The following is a 17,922-nucleotide window of genomic DNA, read 5'->3' as shown; positions in this document are numbered from 1 at the left end:
TCACTATACACGTGCAACAGATACATGCATTTTATAATAGAGTGAGTAAGATACGGAAACACTTAGACCCACAGGCAAAGGAGAAGTGTAGTAGCTCATGCTGTCCTAGGACAGTAAAGCTCTCCGTGTTAGCTTGTGTTTTTATAAGGTACTGGATTTTTAAAATGAAAAAAATCATATTTGTAGACTGAAAAACAACAGATCTTTCCTTTTAATGAACAAAGTGCGTGTATCCACGGCATAACCTACAACAGTAAGTGGCCTCTTTGTGTTCATAACACAGAACAATGAAACCATGCTTGGAGGAATGCAAGAAAAACAGAAATGGCGACTTTATCTAGAAATATATAGTGCTTAAAAGAGCAAACACATTTTTAGGGCTTTCCTGAAAGCCAGTTGGTACTAAGTTTACCCAAACTATGTTTGCAAGCGTTTCCATCTTAGGAAAACGGAATAACGTTCCTATGAATTGAGTACACTTAACATGGGGGAGGCGAAGGAGCAGCAGCACCCTAAAACTAAGAGGTCTGGGCTTTCTATAGAGGGAAATATTATTGGCTAAGCAAAGAATATTGTTGTGAACTAGACACAGACACTTGAACGACATTTTTAAGTGACTAGGGTAACAGTGCAGAGCTTTACAGGCACCCAATAAGTATTTGAGTGTCTTCAGCATCAAAACAATGTGAACCACAAAGTTATGCACTCACTGTACTTTGGGTAGGGCATATGCAAGGAAACCAAAATAAGATACCATTGCCTAGTTGCATCAGAATATATAATGCCACCACCTTAGTGCTGTGTTACCTAGCTTTAAACATGGAGGCTTTCCTCATTAAGACATCACATAAAAACAGAATGTAGACACATCATTGGTCTGTGCATTAAAGAATATTTCTTAGTCCAAAACCTCTCTTGTCTTGAGAATTCACCTTCAGATTTAGTGGTGGCGGGCCAGATCCATCTCTCAAATGTTTGTCTTTTCCAGTGAGCAATAACTGTTTTATTAGAGTTCATCATCAGGAAGTTGTGTCTCTTCCACTTCTGTATTACTAAGCGACACTTGTATGTGCAAGGCTAAGCAAGGAGCTTGTTGATCCAGTTAAGTGTCCTCGGTATAACAGAGAGCAAAGTAGTGAAGGGATCATTTAAACATGGTAAGAAAGCAAAGATCAAGATATGAAGTACCAAGTGGATCATGGGAAACCACACACTGAATGGTCAGACTTGTGGATGGAAATGTACTCCTGTATTCCCTTTGGAGGTCGACATGTTTCTTGCCCAAACTGTCTTAAATGATCCGCAACTCTTCAGGGCCAAATATTATCTAATCTTCATTTAAAGGTGCCACGTCTTGTGTATTTATAGTGACACCAAAAGTTGAATTACTATCACTCTTGTGAACTTCGGTATATATCGGTACCTATTAAATACATTTGTTCCCATCCATTCCGGCACTCACCCCACAAGAGTAGGGCCCCTTAGGACACATGAGAGGTGCAGCCTTTCATGGTTGTTTGTTGCTTTCATGGATGCCAAATCCCTGCTCCTATCCGGTCACCATTGTTCCATCGGTGTCGTCTTGTAAGGGGAATACAAGAGTAGAACATTCCCTTTATATTCTCCCCTGTTTTGTTTTTAACCCTTAACAGGGACCCTTCTAAATAAAATGGTTGTAGGGATTCCTAGCTAATATCAATCACAGTTTGCACTAACCCGTTTATTCCTGGCACAACAGCCCCTTTTTAGGGGCCCGTTGGGAATTGTAGCGCCAGCCGAATGAGGAGCTAGCCCAATGATGAAGCATTCCACCTTATGGGGTGGGTGAGGTCTCTTGCTCCAAAAATGATTTGTGCTAGCTCTCCATCAGATTATTCAGCATCTCAAACAGATTTAGAATTTGTTCAATGGACCTGCAGGATGGCTACTTTCACACTCGTATAGCGAAGAGACATAAAGTTTCTTCAATTTGTAGTAGGTAATTCCCATTTCCAACATGCAGTGCCTTTCTTTTGGTCTGAAGTCCACCCCCTGTATTTGCTCCAAGTGCATGAAAGTAGTAGCAGCCCATCTCCATTAACAGAGAATATTAAACTAGTCATATTGTACGATTGCCTATTAAAAGCCCAGAATAGCACAAGATTGAAAGGGCACAGGACTTTCAAGCATTAATATTGCTATTGCACCACTTTGGACTGCAGGTAAACCTTCAAAAGTCAGTGAGAACCTCAGTAAAGGGTCTTTTCTATCTTTGAGCAACAATAGAAACAGCATGAGGAAAAGAATTTCCTTCTCAGGAAAGAGTATTATCAGTCCGGGAGAAGTTTGACTCCTCTTCAAAGCTCTCGGGCCAACAGCTCATCAGATATCCTCCTTCGTGTATTCCATGGCCTCTTGCATTTTGATTGTCCCATTTGCCAGACTGGATATTAGTCCTATTTCACAAAATCTGGAAGATCAGTGGTGTTAATGGAAGGACAACTGGGACAACACACTACAACAGGAACCTCCTGTGCAGTTGATAGTCACAAATGTATCTTTGCAGGAGCCCACCTAGGCAACCTTTCTGTTCAAGGTCTATGGCTGAAAAGGGAAAGCACAGTCACATCAACTTCTTGAAGCTTAGAGCAGTCAATTTAGCTCAAAAGGCCTTTGATGATGAAAACATTACAATTCAGGCAGATACCACAATAACTATGCACTATTTAAACAAGGAGGAGTGATGTTGAGATGTTTGTCCCTGCTAGCTCAGCAATGTGTAGTCACAGGCTCTATCAAGATTTATGCCAATAAATACAGTCCACGTGCAAGGAGAGCCCAATTACCAAGTAGATTTCCACAGCAGATTCTACAAAGAAACCAACATGAGATGGGTTTTAAATCGTGGCATCTAAGCAGAGATGGGTTTTAAATAATGACATCCAAATATCTTTGCAGAATGGAGCCGTCCAACGGTAGACCTCTTGTCCTTAAACAAAAATTGCAACGCCTCCACCTCCATGAGGTGTGAACCAGACTCTGTGAGAAATGCCATATTGATAAACTTGTAAACTGTGCCATTTTGATAAACTTGATTTCGCTGATCCATTTAGTCATCTTAAAACATAAGAATTCCCAGTTTCTACTGATCCTCATATTTCTTGTGTGACTGAGGCAGAGGTGGTTCCCAGATCTTTTACAGATGCCAGTAAGTAAAGTAAAACCACACACGAAGCTGATCTACTAATCGAACTTGCTGACCAGACTGCAAGATCACTTGTTCCACCCGAACCGAACGCCCTTGAATTTGCGGTACCATGGCTTCTAAAATCAGAGACTATGGACCTCTGAATTTGCATCAGTCAAGTATGGACATTTTAAAAAGAAACAATTCACAAGGGCTTCCTTGAAGTGGAAAATAATCATTTGTGGTGCCAACGGAAAGGTCACAATCCCATTTTGTCAAGAAGAGCCACCTAAATCTAACCAAATATAAATCAACAAAAGTCTATTTTTTTCAGGTCTTGCCTCTTCGAAACAATCGATCGCGTTGAATTGTGTGTTTCAATTTTTTTTCAATTAAATAATAATTTGCTGCCAGGAAACTTGCGGTACAGGGTTGACGAAAAGCAGCCACTACACATTGGCTAAAGAACATCTCATTAGCATACATCTGCAAAAATACCACTTGGAAGTTAGTCTACACTTTCACAAGTTACAATTGTCGTGATTGTGAAACAAGAACTGCACTCAAGTGTAGGTCAAACAACTCTGAAAAATCTTTTTAGATAATACTCGTGCTTCTACTGTAAGACTAAGAGCAGCTACAGAAATATTTTAAGCTTGCTACATCTATTTAACCTTTCTATACCAATTTAACATTCATGACCATCTATGATGAAGAATAGAATAGAAGAAATGGTTATAATTAGGGATGTTAAGTAGTACTCATGCTGCGGCAATCTGCAAAGACTGCAATTTTGCAGTCTGATACTTGTCAATGCCCAGGAACAGTGCATTGTCGTAATCTATTTTTGAGAGGATTAGTGCACCTATGACTGTTTTTCTGAGATCCTGGGGAATAAAAGGCAGGATCTTGTGTAAGATCTTCAATAGAAAAAAGCAAGAGAAAGTCAGGAGATTGATTGCTGTGTAACCCAACATGGGAGGCAGAATTTCTCTGATTTCACTCTGTCCCATTTCACCCTCTGCTCCTTAGATGTCAGGAAGGAGAAGAGTAGGATTAGAGCCATCTCTTTAATACCTATTGCCTGCAGCCGCCGCGTTAGCACCCTATGATTGACGGTTTCAAATGCTGATGATAGGTCATGCAGGACGGCTCTCTCCCTCCACCCTCACTCAGCGATCTATGAATCTCCTCTGTGGCCATGATCAGGACAGATTCTGTAGAGTGGCGTGGTCTAAAGCCATATTGGGTGGAGTCTAGGAGGTCATTGCTGGTTCGTCCAATATTAACTGATTTTTCTAAGATGTTAGCCGCTATAGATAGACATGATATTGGACGGTAGTTTTTCACCTCAGTGGGATCCAAGGAGGGTTTTTCTTAAAGATAGACCTATACGTGCCTTTTTCCAGGACAAGGGATAAATCCCAGAGCTAATCTCCTCATTTAGAAGAGGGGTTAGATACAGGCTGAACTTTTCTGAGACCAGATGTAGTGTGGCAGCAGGACAGTAGCAGATTATTAACTTTCTCTGCTGTTCGTGCCGAGAAACTGGCAAAGTTACTTAGGGTTGGATTCTCATAGGTTGTTTTATCACAAGTTTACCCTGACATTGGTGCCAGGCTCACTGTGCCATACGATTGAAGCTGCACCCTACTGACAAAGCCCAAAAAGTGTGTTCTGGGTTGCCTTTGTATCACAGTACCAACACAAGACTAACCGTGTTTGTGTTTGATATCTTACTTATCATGAATCCTAATGACGTGCAAAAGAAATTCTCACCGGTATGGTTTGACATGTATTTATCAGAACAAGAATAAAAACAGTTGTCTGGCCACTGTCCCTCTCTTCACACTCTGGGGGTGCTTCCTTATCTGGTAAATTTTCTTTCTCTCGCTACACTTCCTCCCTCTCTACCACACTTTTTACAGTTCCTATTTTTGCTCTCTCTAACCTCTCTTTTGGCTCTCTCTAACCTCTATCACTTGATTCACCAGTATCCTATAGCTTCCACCATTTTTTAGGTTGAGCCTGCTAGACAGCGAATGCATTGTCTGTTGCTACCCATATTGTGGGTTTTCTGAAAACATACATGGGTTTGGACCTCCCCCCATTGCTTACCATTGGTTGGCTTTCCTGTCACTTTCATTTGCCTACTTCTTATTAGTGTCCCAGCTTGTCAATCTTGTGTTCGGCCCTCCCGTGGAGCAGTGCCTCCTTACGATCTCTCTTGATTGGCTGGCTTCTGTGGTTCCACTTCTTGGTTTGCAAGCACTTTTGTTTTCTTTTCGGTTAAGAAGTCCACGAGAGTTCATGTTTTTTTTCCAGCTGTCTTACTTGTGTACTTCTCTCTCCCTGCACTCCATATGCTCTGTCGGCCATGCGCTTCTCCCTGTATCCCCCATATTGTGCTCACCCTTGTGTACACCTCTGTTGCTTTCTCCTCCCTGCGTGTTTACCCTACTCACTCCATGTGCTTTTTCATCAGTTACTTTTCCCCCCTGCTCATGACTGTGGTGGCCTTGTCAAAGCCTTTCTATTTTTATTCTTTATCAGTGCTGCACCACAAGAAGTCTCAAATGATTTGTTAGTTTTGCATATGCTTCATGTTTTCTTCACTTTTTTATTTTCTTTCGCTCTTACTCTTCATTTTGCGTACTCTCATTGTGGTCAACATGTGTGTCAGCATCTTTTTGCTCCTTTTGTCTCTCTATTTACGTTGGTCTCTCTATTTTTCATATGCTTCTTCATCCTGTCTGTCTGTGTCTTGCACTCCATTTGCTGATGCTCTGTGATTCTCCGTTCGTGTCTGTATTTCTATCTGCCTCATTCTCCATACCCAAGGCTATTGGCCTAATTTAGATTATAGTGGACAGCTTACTATGCACAAGTCTGACAGACGTTCCATCCACCTTATTACAAGCACCATAGGATATAATGCACTTGACCTAATGGGGACAAGAAAGCTGTCCCGTGTGTCTCAGTCTCTCATCCACCCTCCTGAGGTCGCTGAACAGTTTGACAGTCTACTCTTGGGCTCACTTTCATTGGGGTCTTTACTGCTTAAACCATTATTGTGGAGTCCTTTCTCCTTCATTGCGCACTTCTGCATTTCCCTATAAATTACAAATGCTGCTATTTTAGATTGTGTGGTCCCTGGAGCAGAATAGTACCTGCTCTTTGAACAACTGAAATATTAAGTAAATACAGTGCTGTGAATGCTGGTCTGTTTTGCACGGGGAAAAGCACAAATAGCATAATAGATTCAAATGGCTCCCAATCAAAGATTTTATCCACCTAAATCTACCAGTGTGTGCGCACAAGGCACTATTTTTGATGTGTTTCAAATAAGACAAAAAGAGAACTTTCATTTTTAAGAAGTGGTAGAGATAACTCTATGGCTGGAGCATCAGTTGCAGTGAGTTATGCTTGACCTGAAAGATTCATATCCTCTGCGTGTTCACTCTGTTTTAAATTTTCCAGTGGATGATAACGTACACTGTATGAGGATGATTCAAATAACATCTATGAAAGCGTTATTCATACATAATACGTTATCATAATGCTTACTTGTATTTGAAAGTTTGTGTCTGTTATTGAGCTGTAGATCTGTTACCAAATAACCTTATCCATATACCTTCAAGTTTGCATGGCGCTGGTTGATATTTTCAACTTCACAATTATACAATTTTATTTCACATACCCCCTTGCTAAAAATGAGTATTTCAGTATGATTCTAAAACTCCAAAACCAAGAGGTTGCTCAATAAAGTTATACCAGGCCTACATTAGAACTGGTTCTGATCTGAAATGGGTTCCCATGTCCCCTAGTAGACCTGTAAAATCTTGGGTGCTAAGACAAGGAAATTGGTTTCAGTTAGCCACTTGGCATTATACTTGGATACTCCTGAGGCAGAAAGCCGGGAGTTTAGGAATCTTAACTGCACAGAAATTTAAATTGTATCGCTTGTTGGGCACTTGATCTGGTGTATTTTTAAATTGCACTTACCAATCCCGAACAGGACTCTAGGTGCTCCGCCGAATAGGCGCGGAGAACCGCACTTTACCCCGAGCTGCTGACACACCCCACGCCCAGCTGGTAGGTGGGGCGGTGTACAGTCAGCGGACGCGATCGGCGTTTTTACAAAAGCAAACGGCGATGCCTTCGCGCAGCGGACGCGGGCAGCGGACGCAACTAGGGCGCGTCAAAGGTAAGCCCGTCTGTGCCCGTCTGCGGCAGGCTGGGGCTGGGGGCCGGGACCGTTATGCCACCCTTGGTAGTCCCGAGCCCTGAGAGCGGACAAGTTTACTCTGCAGCGGAACTCCGCGATATTGGGAGAACAACTGCTAGCCCACATGGGGCGATACTTAACTGTCCTAACAAGCTACCGCCACGATTGGAAGGCCCGGTGGCTTGTAGAACATGTACTTTTCAGAGTGATAGTTCTGCTAGACATGTCTTACTAGGCCGACCCTTGAGGGCCAGCACAGGGGAAGATGATCTTACCTACCTTCTTTGCAATGTTAGGTTCCTAGCAAAACATCAGTTCGAAATTTGGGATATGTTAAATTCCCACTCTCCTGAAATTTGTTTTATGACCGAAACTTGGCTGACTCCCACCAACTACCCAATGATAAATATTGCTATCCCGGATAATTATAAACTTATTCATCTGGATAGGAAAGGAAAAATGGGCGGCGGGATTGCCATCGCTTGTAAACAGCATATCAAAATCTCCTGGTCAATCTATTTCTGAGGAGGACTTGGAAATCAGTATTTTTAAAGTGTTATTTTCAGCTTCTGAGAGCTGGTCAGGAGCCCTAGTTTATCGGCCACCTGGCCCAAAAACTGATTTCACAGACAGACTAGTAGATCTGATAGCTACCCACACTGTGGCAGCAAATAAGTTCCTAGTTCTAGGGGACTTTAACTTTCACTGGGAAATCTGTTCCTTACCAGAGGTGAACAAACTGCTTACGGATATGGAGCAGCTTGGGCTTCGACAAAGAATACAAGGCCCCACCCATAATGGGGGCCACACACTAGACTTAATTTTTACTAACATTAATGCACTGGAGTATGACCCACCTTGGCCCCTTACATGGACTGATCACTCTTTGATTAAGTTCACATCTACGCGGCCCTGGCAAGGACTGAACTGCCGTGCTATTGGTAGTCATACAACGGTCCAGAGACCATGGAATAAACTTACCCACCAAGCCTTTGAGGTAGCTTTTCAGTCAGCTCCTCAGTCAGACGAACAGGGTGTAGGAAAAATGTTGGCAGGACTTAATGAAGGGATAAGGAAGGCTCTGGATGCTATCATTCCATGTAAATCTAAAGCCTGCTCCAATCGAATTTGGCGGTCAGCTAAGTGGTTTACCTCCGAACTAAGCCTGGAAAAGTCTTCCTGTAAGAGACTGGAAAGACGGTGGAGACGTCACAAGACGGCTCAGTCCAGACAACTTTTAAAGCAGCCTTGATAACCTATCATCATAATTTAAAGGCTGCACGATGCCTATTCTTTGCAAGTCAAATCAAGAACGCAAACAACTCTGCCAAAGCACTATTTGATATTGTCAAAGACTTTGTTGAACCAGAGGTGTGTAAGCAACCCACCATCGAATCCAAAGACCTTTGCGACTCGCTGGCACTATTCTTTCAGGAGAAAATCGAGAAAATCTATGCTAATTTTCCTCAAGAGAACCTGGCAGCTCCACTCGGCACTTCAAACCTACCCTTTGCTACGGCAAGGATTAACTGCTCGTTGGAAAGTTTCAGACCCATCTCCGTATAAGAGACCCAAAAGGCCCTAGAGTCCGCTAAATCAGGCTCACAGACAGATCTTTGCCCTCCTAAGATCATGGCACTTCTTTCTCAGAGTCTGGCACCTATGGTGCAAAAAATGTTTAACTGCTCAATTATGGAAGGGGCTATCCCCTTGCCCTGGAAAGAAGCATTTGTCTACCCCATCTTGAAAAAACCTACGGCAAACCCCTCGGAACTGGGCAACTACCGCCCTATATCCTTGCTTCCTCTTTTAGGAAAAACTTTAAGGGTGGATCAACAAGCAGTTAAACTGCTACCTGGAGGCAAACGGTATTCTGGACCCCTCAAAGTCCGGGTTTCGGCGGGGGTATAGTACGGAAACTGCCCATCTGGCAGTGACAGATTCCTTGAGAACAACGGTGGATGCGGGCGGTTCAGCCATTCTGATTTTGCTTGACCTCTCCGCGGCCTTTGATACCATCTCTCATACAAGGCTTGCGGAGAGGCTAAGCTCCATTGGCATTGGTGGTCTAGCCCTTAAATGGTTGAGACACTTTCTGACTGACCAGTCACAAACGGTCATCATGGGCCCTCATCAAGCAGTAAATACGTCATTAGATAAAGGCGTTCCCCAGGGCTCCTGCCTTAGCCCCACTTTGTTTATTATCTATATGGCCTCTTTGGCTAAGGCAGTGGAAGCTTTGGGGTTCGAAGTCATCTCGTATGCGGATGACACCCAGCTGCTATTTAACATCGGCCAGAACCTGGAAGTAGATAGACTCAGTTTTGTCTCAGGAATTACTGCTATATCAAACTGGATGACCGACAATCATCTCCAGTTAAATCCGGGCAAAACTGAAGTCATGCTTCTAGGGAAAGCCGCAGCAGTTTGGTCGGAAGACTGGTGGCCATCCCATCTAGGCCCGCCACCAAGGCCCAAACAGTGTGTTAACAACCTGGGCATCAAATTAAACCACACCCAATCTATGCAAGACCATATAGCGTCAGTCGCTGGGTCCTGTTACTACAGGCTTAGGCTACTACGGAAAATTCTACCTTTTGTTCCTACGGAGCATCGCAAAACCCTGACCCAAGCCTTAGTCCTTAGCCGTATGGATTACGGGAACGCCTTAGTGCCAGAGGTCGGAAGCACCTCTTTGAAGAAATTACAGGTAGTCCAGAATACGGCGGCCAGGCTGGTCTTGAACATGCCAGCTGGCTCCTCATCGCGCCCTATCCTGGCAAAACTACACTGGTTGCCGATAAAACAGAGAGCTTTCTTTAAAGTCTGCTGCCTGACGTTCCGTGCTCTCCATGGACAGGGCCCCCAATATCTTCAAAGGAAACTAAAAAAGTACACCCCTAGTCGCCCTTTAAGATCAAGCGCGCTCCAGCTGCTTCAGGTGCCCCGTATCGGGCTCCAGAGATCTGGGGGTATGGCTTTTTCCTATCTTGCCCCTAAGTGCTGGAATAGCCTTCCAGCTCATTTACGAGAATTACCCTCATATTTGAAATTCAGGAAACAGTTAAATGCATTCGTGTTCTAGGTTTCCTGTTCCCTCCCTGTGTTGTTCACCCTACTGGAGTACTCTGAGTTTAGCGCTGAGATGCCCCCCGGTGATTCGAGCGCTATATAAAAGAGTATAACATAACATAACATAGGAGACGAATGGTTCAACCTTAATGGGTGGAAAAGAAACCCCTTAAAAAATATTCAAATTATTTTTGTATTACAGGTTTAGGATCACTGTCCGTTTGTTCTCTGGGGGTTCCGAGTGGGGTTAGAACAAGTTTTCATCTCAACATTGTGAATTATAACTTGTAGTTATGTAGTTAGCAATAGCAAGCATTATAGCAATAATAGCAGAAAAAAGTAATACCAGGAATATTTGTGACACCCGTTTTAGACACACCAGCAGCACTAATAGTTATAGCATTACAAAATACTATAAGTATTATTGTTAAAACTACAGGACCAATAGTGATTGCCATACTACAAGTATTTGTGATGGCAATATGAAAAATCAAAAGCAGTAGTAATATTTAAAGTAATTGTACTACCAATAGGAAATGTGATACCGATATTTTTTGATAGCTCACAGTTGCCTTCAACATAGTGAACCATCCTGCTCTCATACTCACCCTGGAGTCTTGAATGGAATTCACTGATAAGGTCCTTCATTTGGTTTCCTTCTACCAACACCAATTAGTTCCCATATGTACTTCCAGATCCCAAAAGATCCTAGTCTGTGTAGCCCCCCAGGGTTCTATATTGTCCCCTATCATCTTCAGCCTCTACATGGAGTCGCCTGATGCTCTACTCACAGATAACCGCATCTGTATTACCATATAGTAGAAACTATAGTTGAAAGTCTCCTCTGTTCTTTTACTGAATGCAAAGCCGCGTGGGTTTACCTTTAACACAAACCTCACTTTCAAGGAACACATTGCTAAATTGCTAAAATGAAAAGATGACCTGTTGTTAGCTTTCTCTTCTAAAGACCAGGAAAATGTTTCTTCCAGAAAGCGTCTTCAGAATTGCTGTGTATGCCCTCATACTTTCATCTGGATAGTTTTACCCCCCTAAATGGGGGTGATGGTCACATCCCACCAAACATGATGGAATTCCATTGACTCTCTTTGCTGGCTCGCACCATCTTCAAAACCAGCTGCATATTTTACAAAGCTTGCAGACCTGCTCACCATCTCTGTTGCTTCTCAGCACACCCACAGCCAGGACATCATCAGACCTCAGACTAAGAAGTGTAAAACATTTTAAAGAACAAGGCAGCAGGCCTTTTCCATCTATACTCCCTTGAATAACACCCCCACATCCATCAGAACAACCCCAATGCTGCTCTGATTTAGGAGACAGTCAAAGATGCACCTCTTTAAAGAACACTGCATCACAATGCATTTAGGGTCCACAAACCAGCTCCCACTCCGATCACTCATTGACTTCATGCTTGTCTTTGACCATATACAGCTCTCTGCTGCCTTTTGGCTAAGTAGGTGCTATGGAAATACCACATACATATGTACATACATGCAAACCTAATAGTATTAATTATAGTAACATCATTATGAAAGGTTAGGTCACAATACTTCTATAATTTGTGAAATCAATACCAAACCCAATAACAGTAGTTATAGTAGCAGTAGCAGTAATAGCAATAGTAATACCTTTAGTTATAGTATTAGTTGTAGTAACAAAGACCCAATAGTAATCCACATTACGCATTTGATGGTGGTTGTGTTGGGAATAATATGGTGTAATGGGCAGACTGGTCCCAGAATGCAACATCATTCCTTCTATGTGATGGTTTTGAATATTCTAGCTTAGCATTATTCTAGAGTTGGGGCAATGACAAAGCTTTCTTTACTCTGCAATAATGAAGTTGTCTATGAATGTGTTTACTATAGTCTCCTTTAGGAACACAGATCATTTTTATTACACTTCTGTCTTACACTATAGGCTTATTCTGGATGAAGGGCATAGTAATGTATTTTTTCCGCAGACATCCCTCAGTTGATGCCTGGGAAGGATAGGGGAACCCACTTGATAGTTGCAGAGGATCTTGACTCTGTTGCCTTATACACAATATACGTAGGCCCCGCTCCATCCATCTCTACCACTGGTGACGCATTACATAGATGTGCAGACAATCCCACAAGATCATAAAATAAGTCTTATTTCATCATTTGATAATGCAGCATTTTAGCCAATACTATAACATACACTTAGAGTTATCTTTGGATCTGCCCTATGCCCAAGATTGACTAGCTTTCTTGTCCATTTGTCACCTTCTCCCCTGGTTTACAAAGTGAAACAGACTGTCTTTGGTAATGCTGGTTTACAATGGCTGATGTTCTTCGTTAAAACTAACTAGTTTTCAGTGTTTGAAACTATGATTAAAATACACATTGCTACCTACTGGTTTAATTGTTTTTCCTTATGCTTTACAGGTATTGCAAGATATACTTACAGCAACTTTGAAACATCCAGTGTTGGAAAACTGGTTCCTGGCTTTAGAACATCAGACTATTCCTCAGCATAATTTGAACCCTGTCACTGTAAAGCTCCTCTCAGGCCATGTCAACAGTGGCCTCATTAATCTGCTGAAGTTAAGTGCTCCGATGCTGGAAAACATCAATTGTCTTAACATGTTATCCAAATATTTTCAAGTTGTCACCCAGTGCATCTTAAAAGAACTCCAGAGTAGACTATCTGACTGCAGTAAAATGCCTGACAAAATGTCTCAGTCGCTAGTGGCTTTACAAGAGTTAAATCAGTATCTTGACACACCCATGCTAAAAGAGGTGACTCTGGCTATGCTACAACTTCCAGAAGATTGTCTTACTATCGAGAGGTCCAAGAATGAGACCACTAAAGAAAAGCATTTAAGTTTTTATGGCGAGGCTCTGGTGCAGTTACTTACAGAAAGCAACCGAAGGCAGCCAACAAAAGGAGAAATGGTAATATCTACAGAACATATTAAAGGATTGGGAATTTTGCTGTCCACATCTTCCAGTGAGGAACTGGCAAAGGTTCTTTTGTATGCCTTGAAAACAGAACCAGTATTTACACATGCAGTTTCAGTGGATGTTCTCATGTACTGCTTGGGCCGGATGACTGAAACCTGCCTTTCCATTGGAGCGTTGCTGGTCCACCATAGTAGACCTCACCTCTTCCAATTTGAGCTTTGGTGTTTGAAAACTGGACAAGTTAAACACCTGAGGAAATACATGGATGCCTACCTCCCTCTAATTGACATTTATCTGCAATGCAGAGAGCAGTACAGTTTTTCCCGACCATTACAAGGTAAATGGATTGCGATTTCTTTTGTAGCTAAAGCCTGCATAATCTTCTCATTGATGCCTATTGAGTTACATTTGGGTCTGATTCTGCATCAAGCCACCATCCCTAGAAATGTGTACAGCCCATCAATATGAATTAACATGAAACCAGAATCTGATTAGTTATTTATGAAAAAATCATACATTATATAGAAGTATGAATTTTGTCATTCCCAAAAGAATAATTGGAAGAACGATTTTGTCCCAAAGGTTTTGCAACATTTAATGGATTTTTTTAGGAAATTGCAATGCGGAGATCTTATATCAAGAAGATCGACACACATTACAATTTTGCATATGTTTGTCCTTGAAAGGAATGTGCCTGTGCTTTTCCAAACCTTTATAGTTTTTTCTTTATCAAGCAGCTGCACTGAAATAATATTTCTGACGGATACTTTTAGCCTCACATTTCCTCACCTTAAGAATATCCTCAGGCACCAAATTGGATCTGGAGAATTTTTTAGCAATGCTCTCACACTGCGGTAGGTGGCACCATGTTGGCCTGCGGTTAACCCATGTCGCCCCATGAGTGGCTGAGCAGAGCTGTATGTTTTTTTCCTTCAAAATGTATTTATTGTTTATAATAGAGTACAAGAATATGCAAGTAAAATGCAAATATGAAAGCAGTATTCAAGATCCACAGAGAAGCATATGGCATTTGGGACACACTGTGTGTTTCTTTACCTAGACATTTGGTTGTATTGTGTGTGTGGTTTGTATTGGTCTAATTCACATTTATCTTCATTGTTGTAAATACTTTTTTTTAGCATTTGAGTTTGAAAGCAATGCATACATAAACAGAGGAGCTGTATATAAGCACCACCATTTCACACTGATGTCTGTTTCTTTCTTTTCAAGCTCTTCAACATGGACCCTGAGCTCCGCTTTTAACTTCTGAGTTCCTCTGATGACTCCCAAAAACATTATATTGTGTAATAGGAAACTGTGTCTTCACCTAAAATGACAGGATTCAAGCCTGCAGAGACTGCAGGAAGCAGATGTGAGCCAGGCACCTGCATGAGCCATGCTGGTGATGCTTGGACTTTGGTCAAAACTCTTAAGTCATCTGGCAAGTGTGCCCTTAAACACCTAGAGGCGATTCAGGACCTGGAAGTGAAATTCTGCATCACCAAACATAAGTGGTCCCAATCAAAGCACGTGTTTTGATCCCACTCAAGTCACAGTGCAGCTCACAAGGTGGCTTCCACAAAAAAAACCTTCCTGCTAAAATTCTTTTAGTAGGTCCAAGTTGAATTCTAAACAGAAGCTCAAGAAAACCCATTCAGGATTTACCCCATCGCGCCACTTGAAGTCTTGTGAAAAGACAGAAGTATGTCACTTATCTTTCTGGCTGATGAGGTGTGATGCCCTGAAACCGGTCCCAGGATGCTTCTTTTCGGTCCAGGGCGAACCATGACAGTTCGGGCTGGACTGTTCCCATAAGGCACAGGGTCAAGACTCGTTTGCATATGACTGGTCCTAAACTGGGGTGTCATGGTGATCAAAAGAACCATGGATTTAACACATCTCTTGACTGGGGGGTGAATGTTTGATTTGCTCTGCATAACGTCCATCATCTGTGTGTCTTTTGCTTTCTCACCCTAAGCGTGCCAAGTATGCCCAGATGTGGGTCCTGGGCTCAATGTGCCACTGGTTTCAAGCTAGCCTGGCTGATATGGGGTGATGCCCTGACCCAGTCCTAGGATGCTTGTTTCCAGTCCAGGAGGACCTGTCTTGGCAGTTCAGGCTGGACTGTTCCCATGAGACACAAGGTCATATGGCTGGGTCTAAACTGGGGTGGCATTTTGAGCAAAAAACACAGATCTCTTGACTTGGGATGAATGTTTGATTTGCTCTGCATTCCGTCCATCATCTGTGTGTCTTTTGCTTACTCATCTTCCATGTCCCATGAATCTACACCAATCCCTCTATTGGTCTGGGTGTGGCTCAGATTTCTTAGGCAGTCGTCGACCTCTCGGCAAATAACCGCTTTCTAAGAATCATGCTGCAGATTTTTGGTGTGATTTCTGCTCCCTCTGGGCCCAATGGATTCCTATTGGTGTCCAGTCTGGCTTCTTCCTGCAGGTCCACTCTTGACACCTACTGCTCCACAGAGTCTGCTTCCAGACATGTGCCAATCCTGTCACTGACTTCCACTCCAGCACCAAGGTCCACTTTTGATTCCTTCTGTACTGATAACGATTCCACTAGCACCAATCGATGATCCCAAACCAATGTCGGAATGGTCCAGGCCTATACTTAATTAGGAAATTGCCAAAGCGCACTGGGTTTAAATCCAATTCCTCTGCCCTTACATCAATACCAGCAGAGGATTCACATTATTTTTTATCTCTGATTTGGACGCTGAGCAATGAACAGCCTACGTGTTTCAGGCCACCGATGATGATGAGGAAGTTGTAGAGAGTCCTCCTCCCTCATTACACAGAGGATTCATTGTATGTTGACCTACACACTGGGCTAGAATGTAGACTGGCCATGTGGGCCACCCACTGAAGAAAGCACTTCCTTCACAGTGATGGTTAGAAAAGCAGCTCACACACTAGAGTGGCAGTTGGCCCCTATAGAGACAAAAGCAAATGTATTGACTAAGAGTCCGCTAGCTCCCTCAGAGCCGTTAATACCGTTTATTAAATCCCTTACTTATGCCCGTCTGGCTAAATTGTGTAAGTCGAGCTTATGGCTGCCAGTATGTCTATGTTTGGCTAGATGACCTAGATCTACTCCAGGTGAACCTAGAGTACCTCATCAAGAACCCTACTTTTGAGAGCCTGATTGTTCAAGCCGCAACCAACTTATCCTCTGGATACGGAATCAAAAATAATTCATACCTTTTGGAAAGATACTGGGGTGGCGATGTGAGCTAAGAATGATAATGGATTCAACCCAGATCTGTTACTGGAGGTGAGTGTCTAGTATATGCATCTCACAGCATACGGGCTTCTGCCCGACCAGCAAGGTAAAATCTTTAAAGGCGGTATTTCGTGGGTATGGGGGTCATTGACTTGGTCCTGGACATGGGCAATGACCTGATCAGTGCAGAAGTCGTTTCCTCATTCCTTACACCTGGAGTACACTTGACCGCACTCTCCACTGTGCCTTGCTTCTTCCAAAGCTTTCCTGTTCCTTACTGGGCACATTGGTCTTAAAGATCAGGCTGGCGCTTGTGCTCCAGGCTCCAGGGCAGGTGGTCTTAGATTCCCTTAGTGATGTCCTCTCACCCAGCAAGGACACTAGCAGGCCTTGGCCCCAAGTCCTGGTCACAGGCTGATGTCTCAAGGATTCCGCTCCTCACGCCAGCTGGCTGCTTTACAGATGACAACGTTCGGGATCTCAAGCTCCCCTTCCAAAAGTCAATTTCCAGACACTAAATGTGATTTAGGATCTGAGTCTTTGAAGTTCTGTGTTTGGGCTCTGCTTATTTCAAAGTGTCCTCTGCTCCCAATTCCTCTTCAAAAGCAGTGTGTTAAAGCAGGAGTGTCTCCAAAGTTGATAGTCCCACAACCAAGGCCATAGGAGTGACTAGAGTTCACAACTAGATGTCATTCACAGTGATCTGTGCATTAAAAGATTAGCCTAGTGCGTCAAGCCCCACTCTTTATAATTTGCCAATCAGCCCAGAGTCCTTCCTTAGGTATGCCCAGACTCTTTCCTTTTGAACTTTTACTGAATCAAAGAGCACCCTTTGAAGTGTACAGGGGAAGCCTGGTCTTCCCCTCCCTGCCTACAGGAATGGAGCAATACACAAATCAGTCTGAGGGGATCTCACTCCCTCCTCTCCATGTTTCACCTTGCAGACCTGGGTCTCCCAAAATGGACTACGAGGGCTCTCCATGTATTGTACCATTCACAGGCACACCTTCACAGTAAATGTATATAGCATACATGCACTGCACAGTACTGTATCCTTCATATATTGTACACACTCACATACATCCATCATACTCATTTAACATGCACACCCTGCCCAAGACAGTTTGTTTTATGTGCTGTACCACTCATGGGAAACACAACAGAATGATGGATGGAGTGCTGAAAATGTTCAGCCACTCACCCCCAGTCACAGATCTGGGTTTAACCCATCATTGTTTTGCTCACTATGCCACCGAAGTTTG

General features: G+C 42.9%; 1 protein-coding gene across 1 annotated transcript in view; it reads left to right on the top strand.

The window, feature by feature from the left end:
- Positions 1-17,922, top strand: part of URB1 (URB1 ribosome biogenesis factor) — a 783,310-nt gene that overhangs the window by 405,293 nt on the left and 360,095 nt on the right. Inside the window, exon 22 of the mRNA XM_086933991.1 lies at positions 12,899-13,754. Within this exon, the coding sequence (XP_086790117.1) occupies positions 12,899-13,754 (856 nt within the window). The remainder of the gene's footprint in view (positions 1-12,898; positions 13,755-17,922) is intronic.

This window comes from Lissotriton vulgaris, chromosome 8, assembly GCF_964263255.1.
Source record: "Lissotriton vulgaris chromosome 8, aLisVul1.2, whole genome shotgun sequence".
Lineage (NCBI taxonomy): Eukaryota > Metazoa > Chordata > Amphibia > Caudata > Salamandridae > Lissotriton > Lissotriton vulgaris.
Note: the sequence above shows the minus strand (reverse complement) of the source record. Positions and strands in the feature narration are given on the sequence as shown.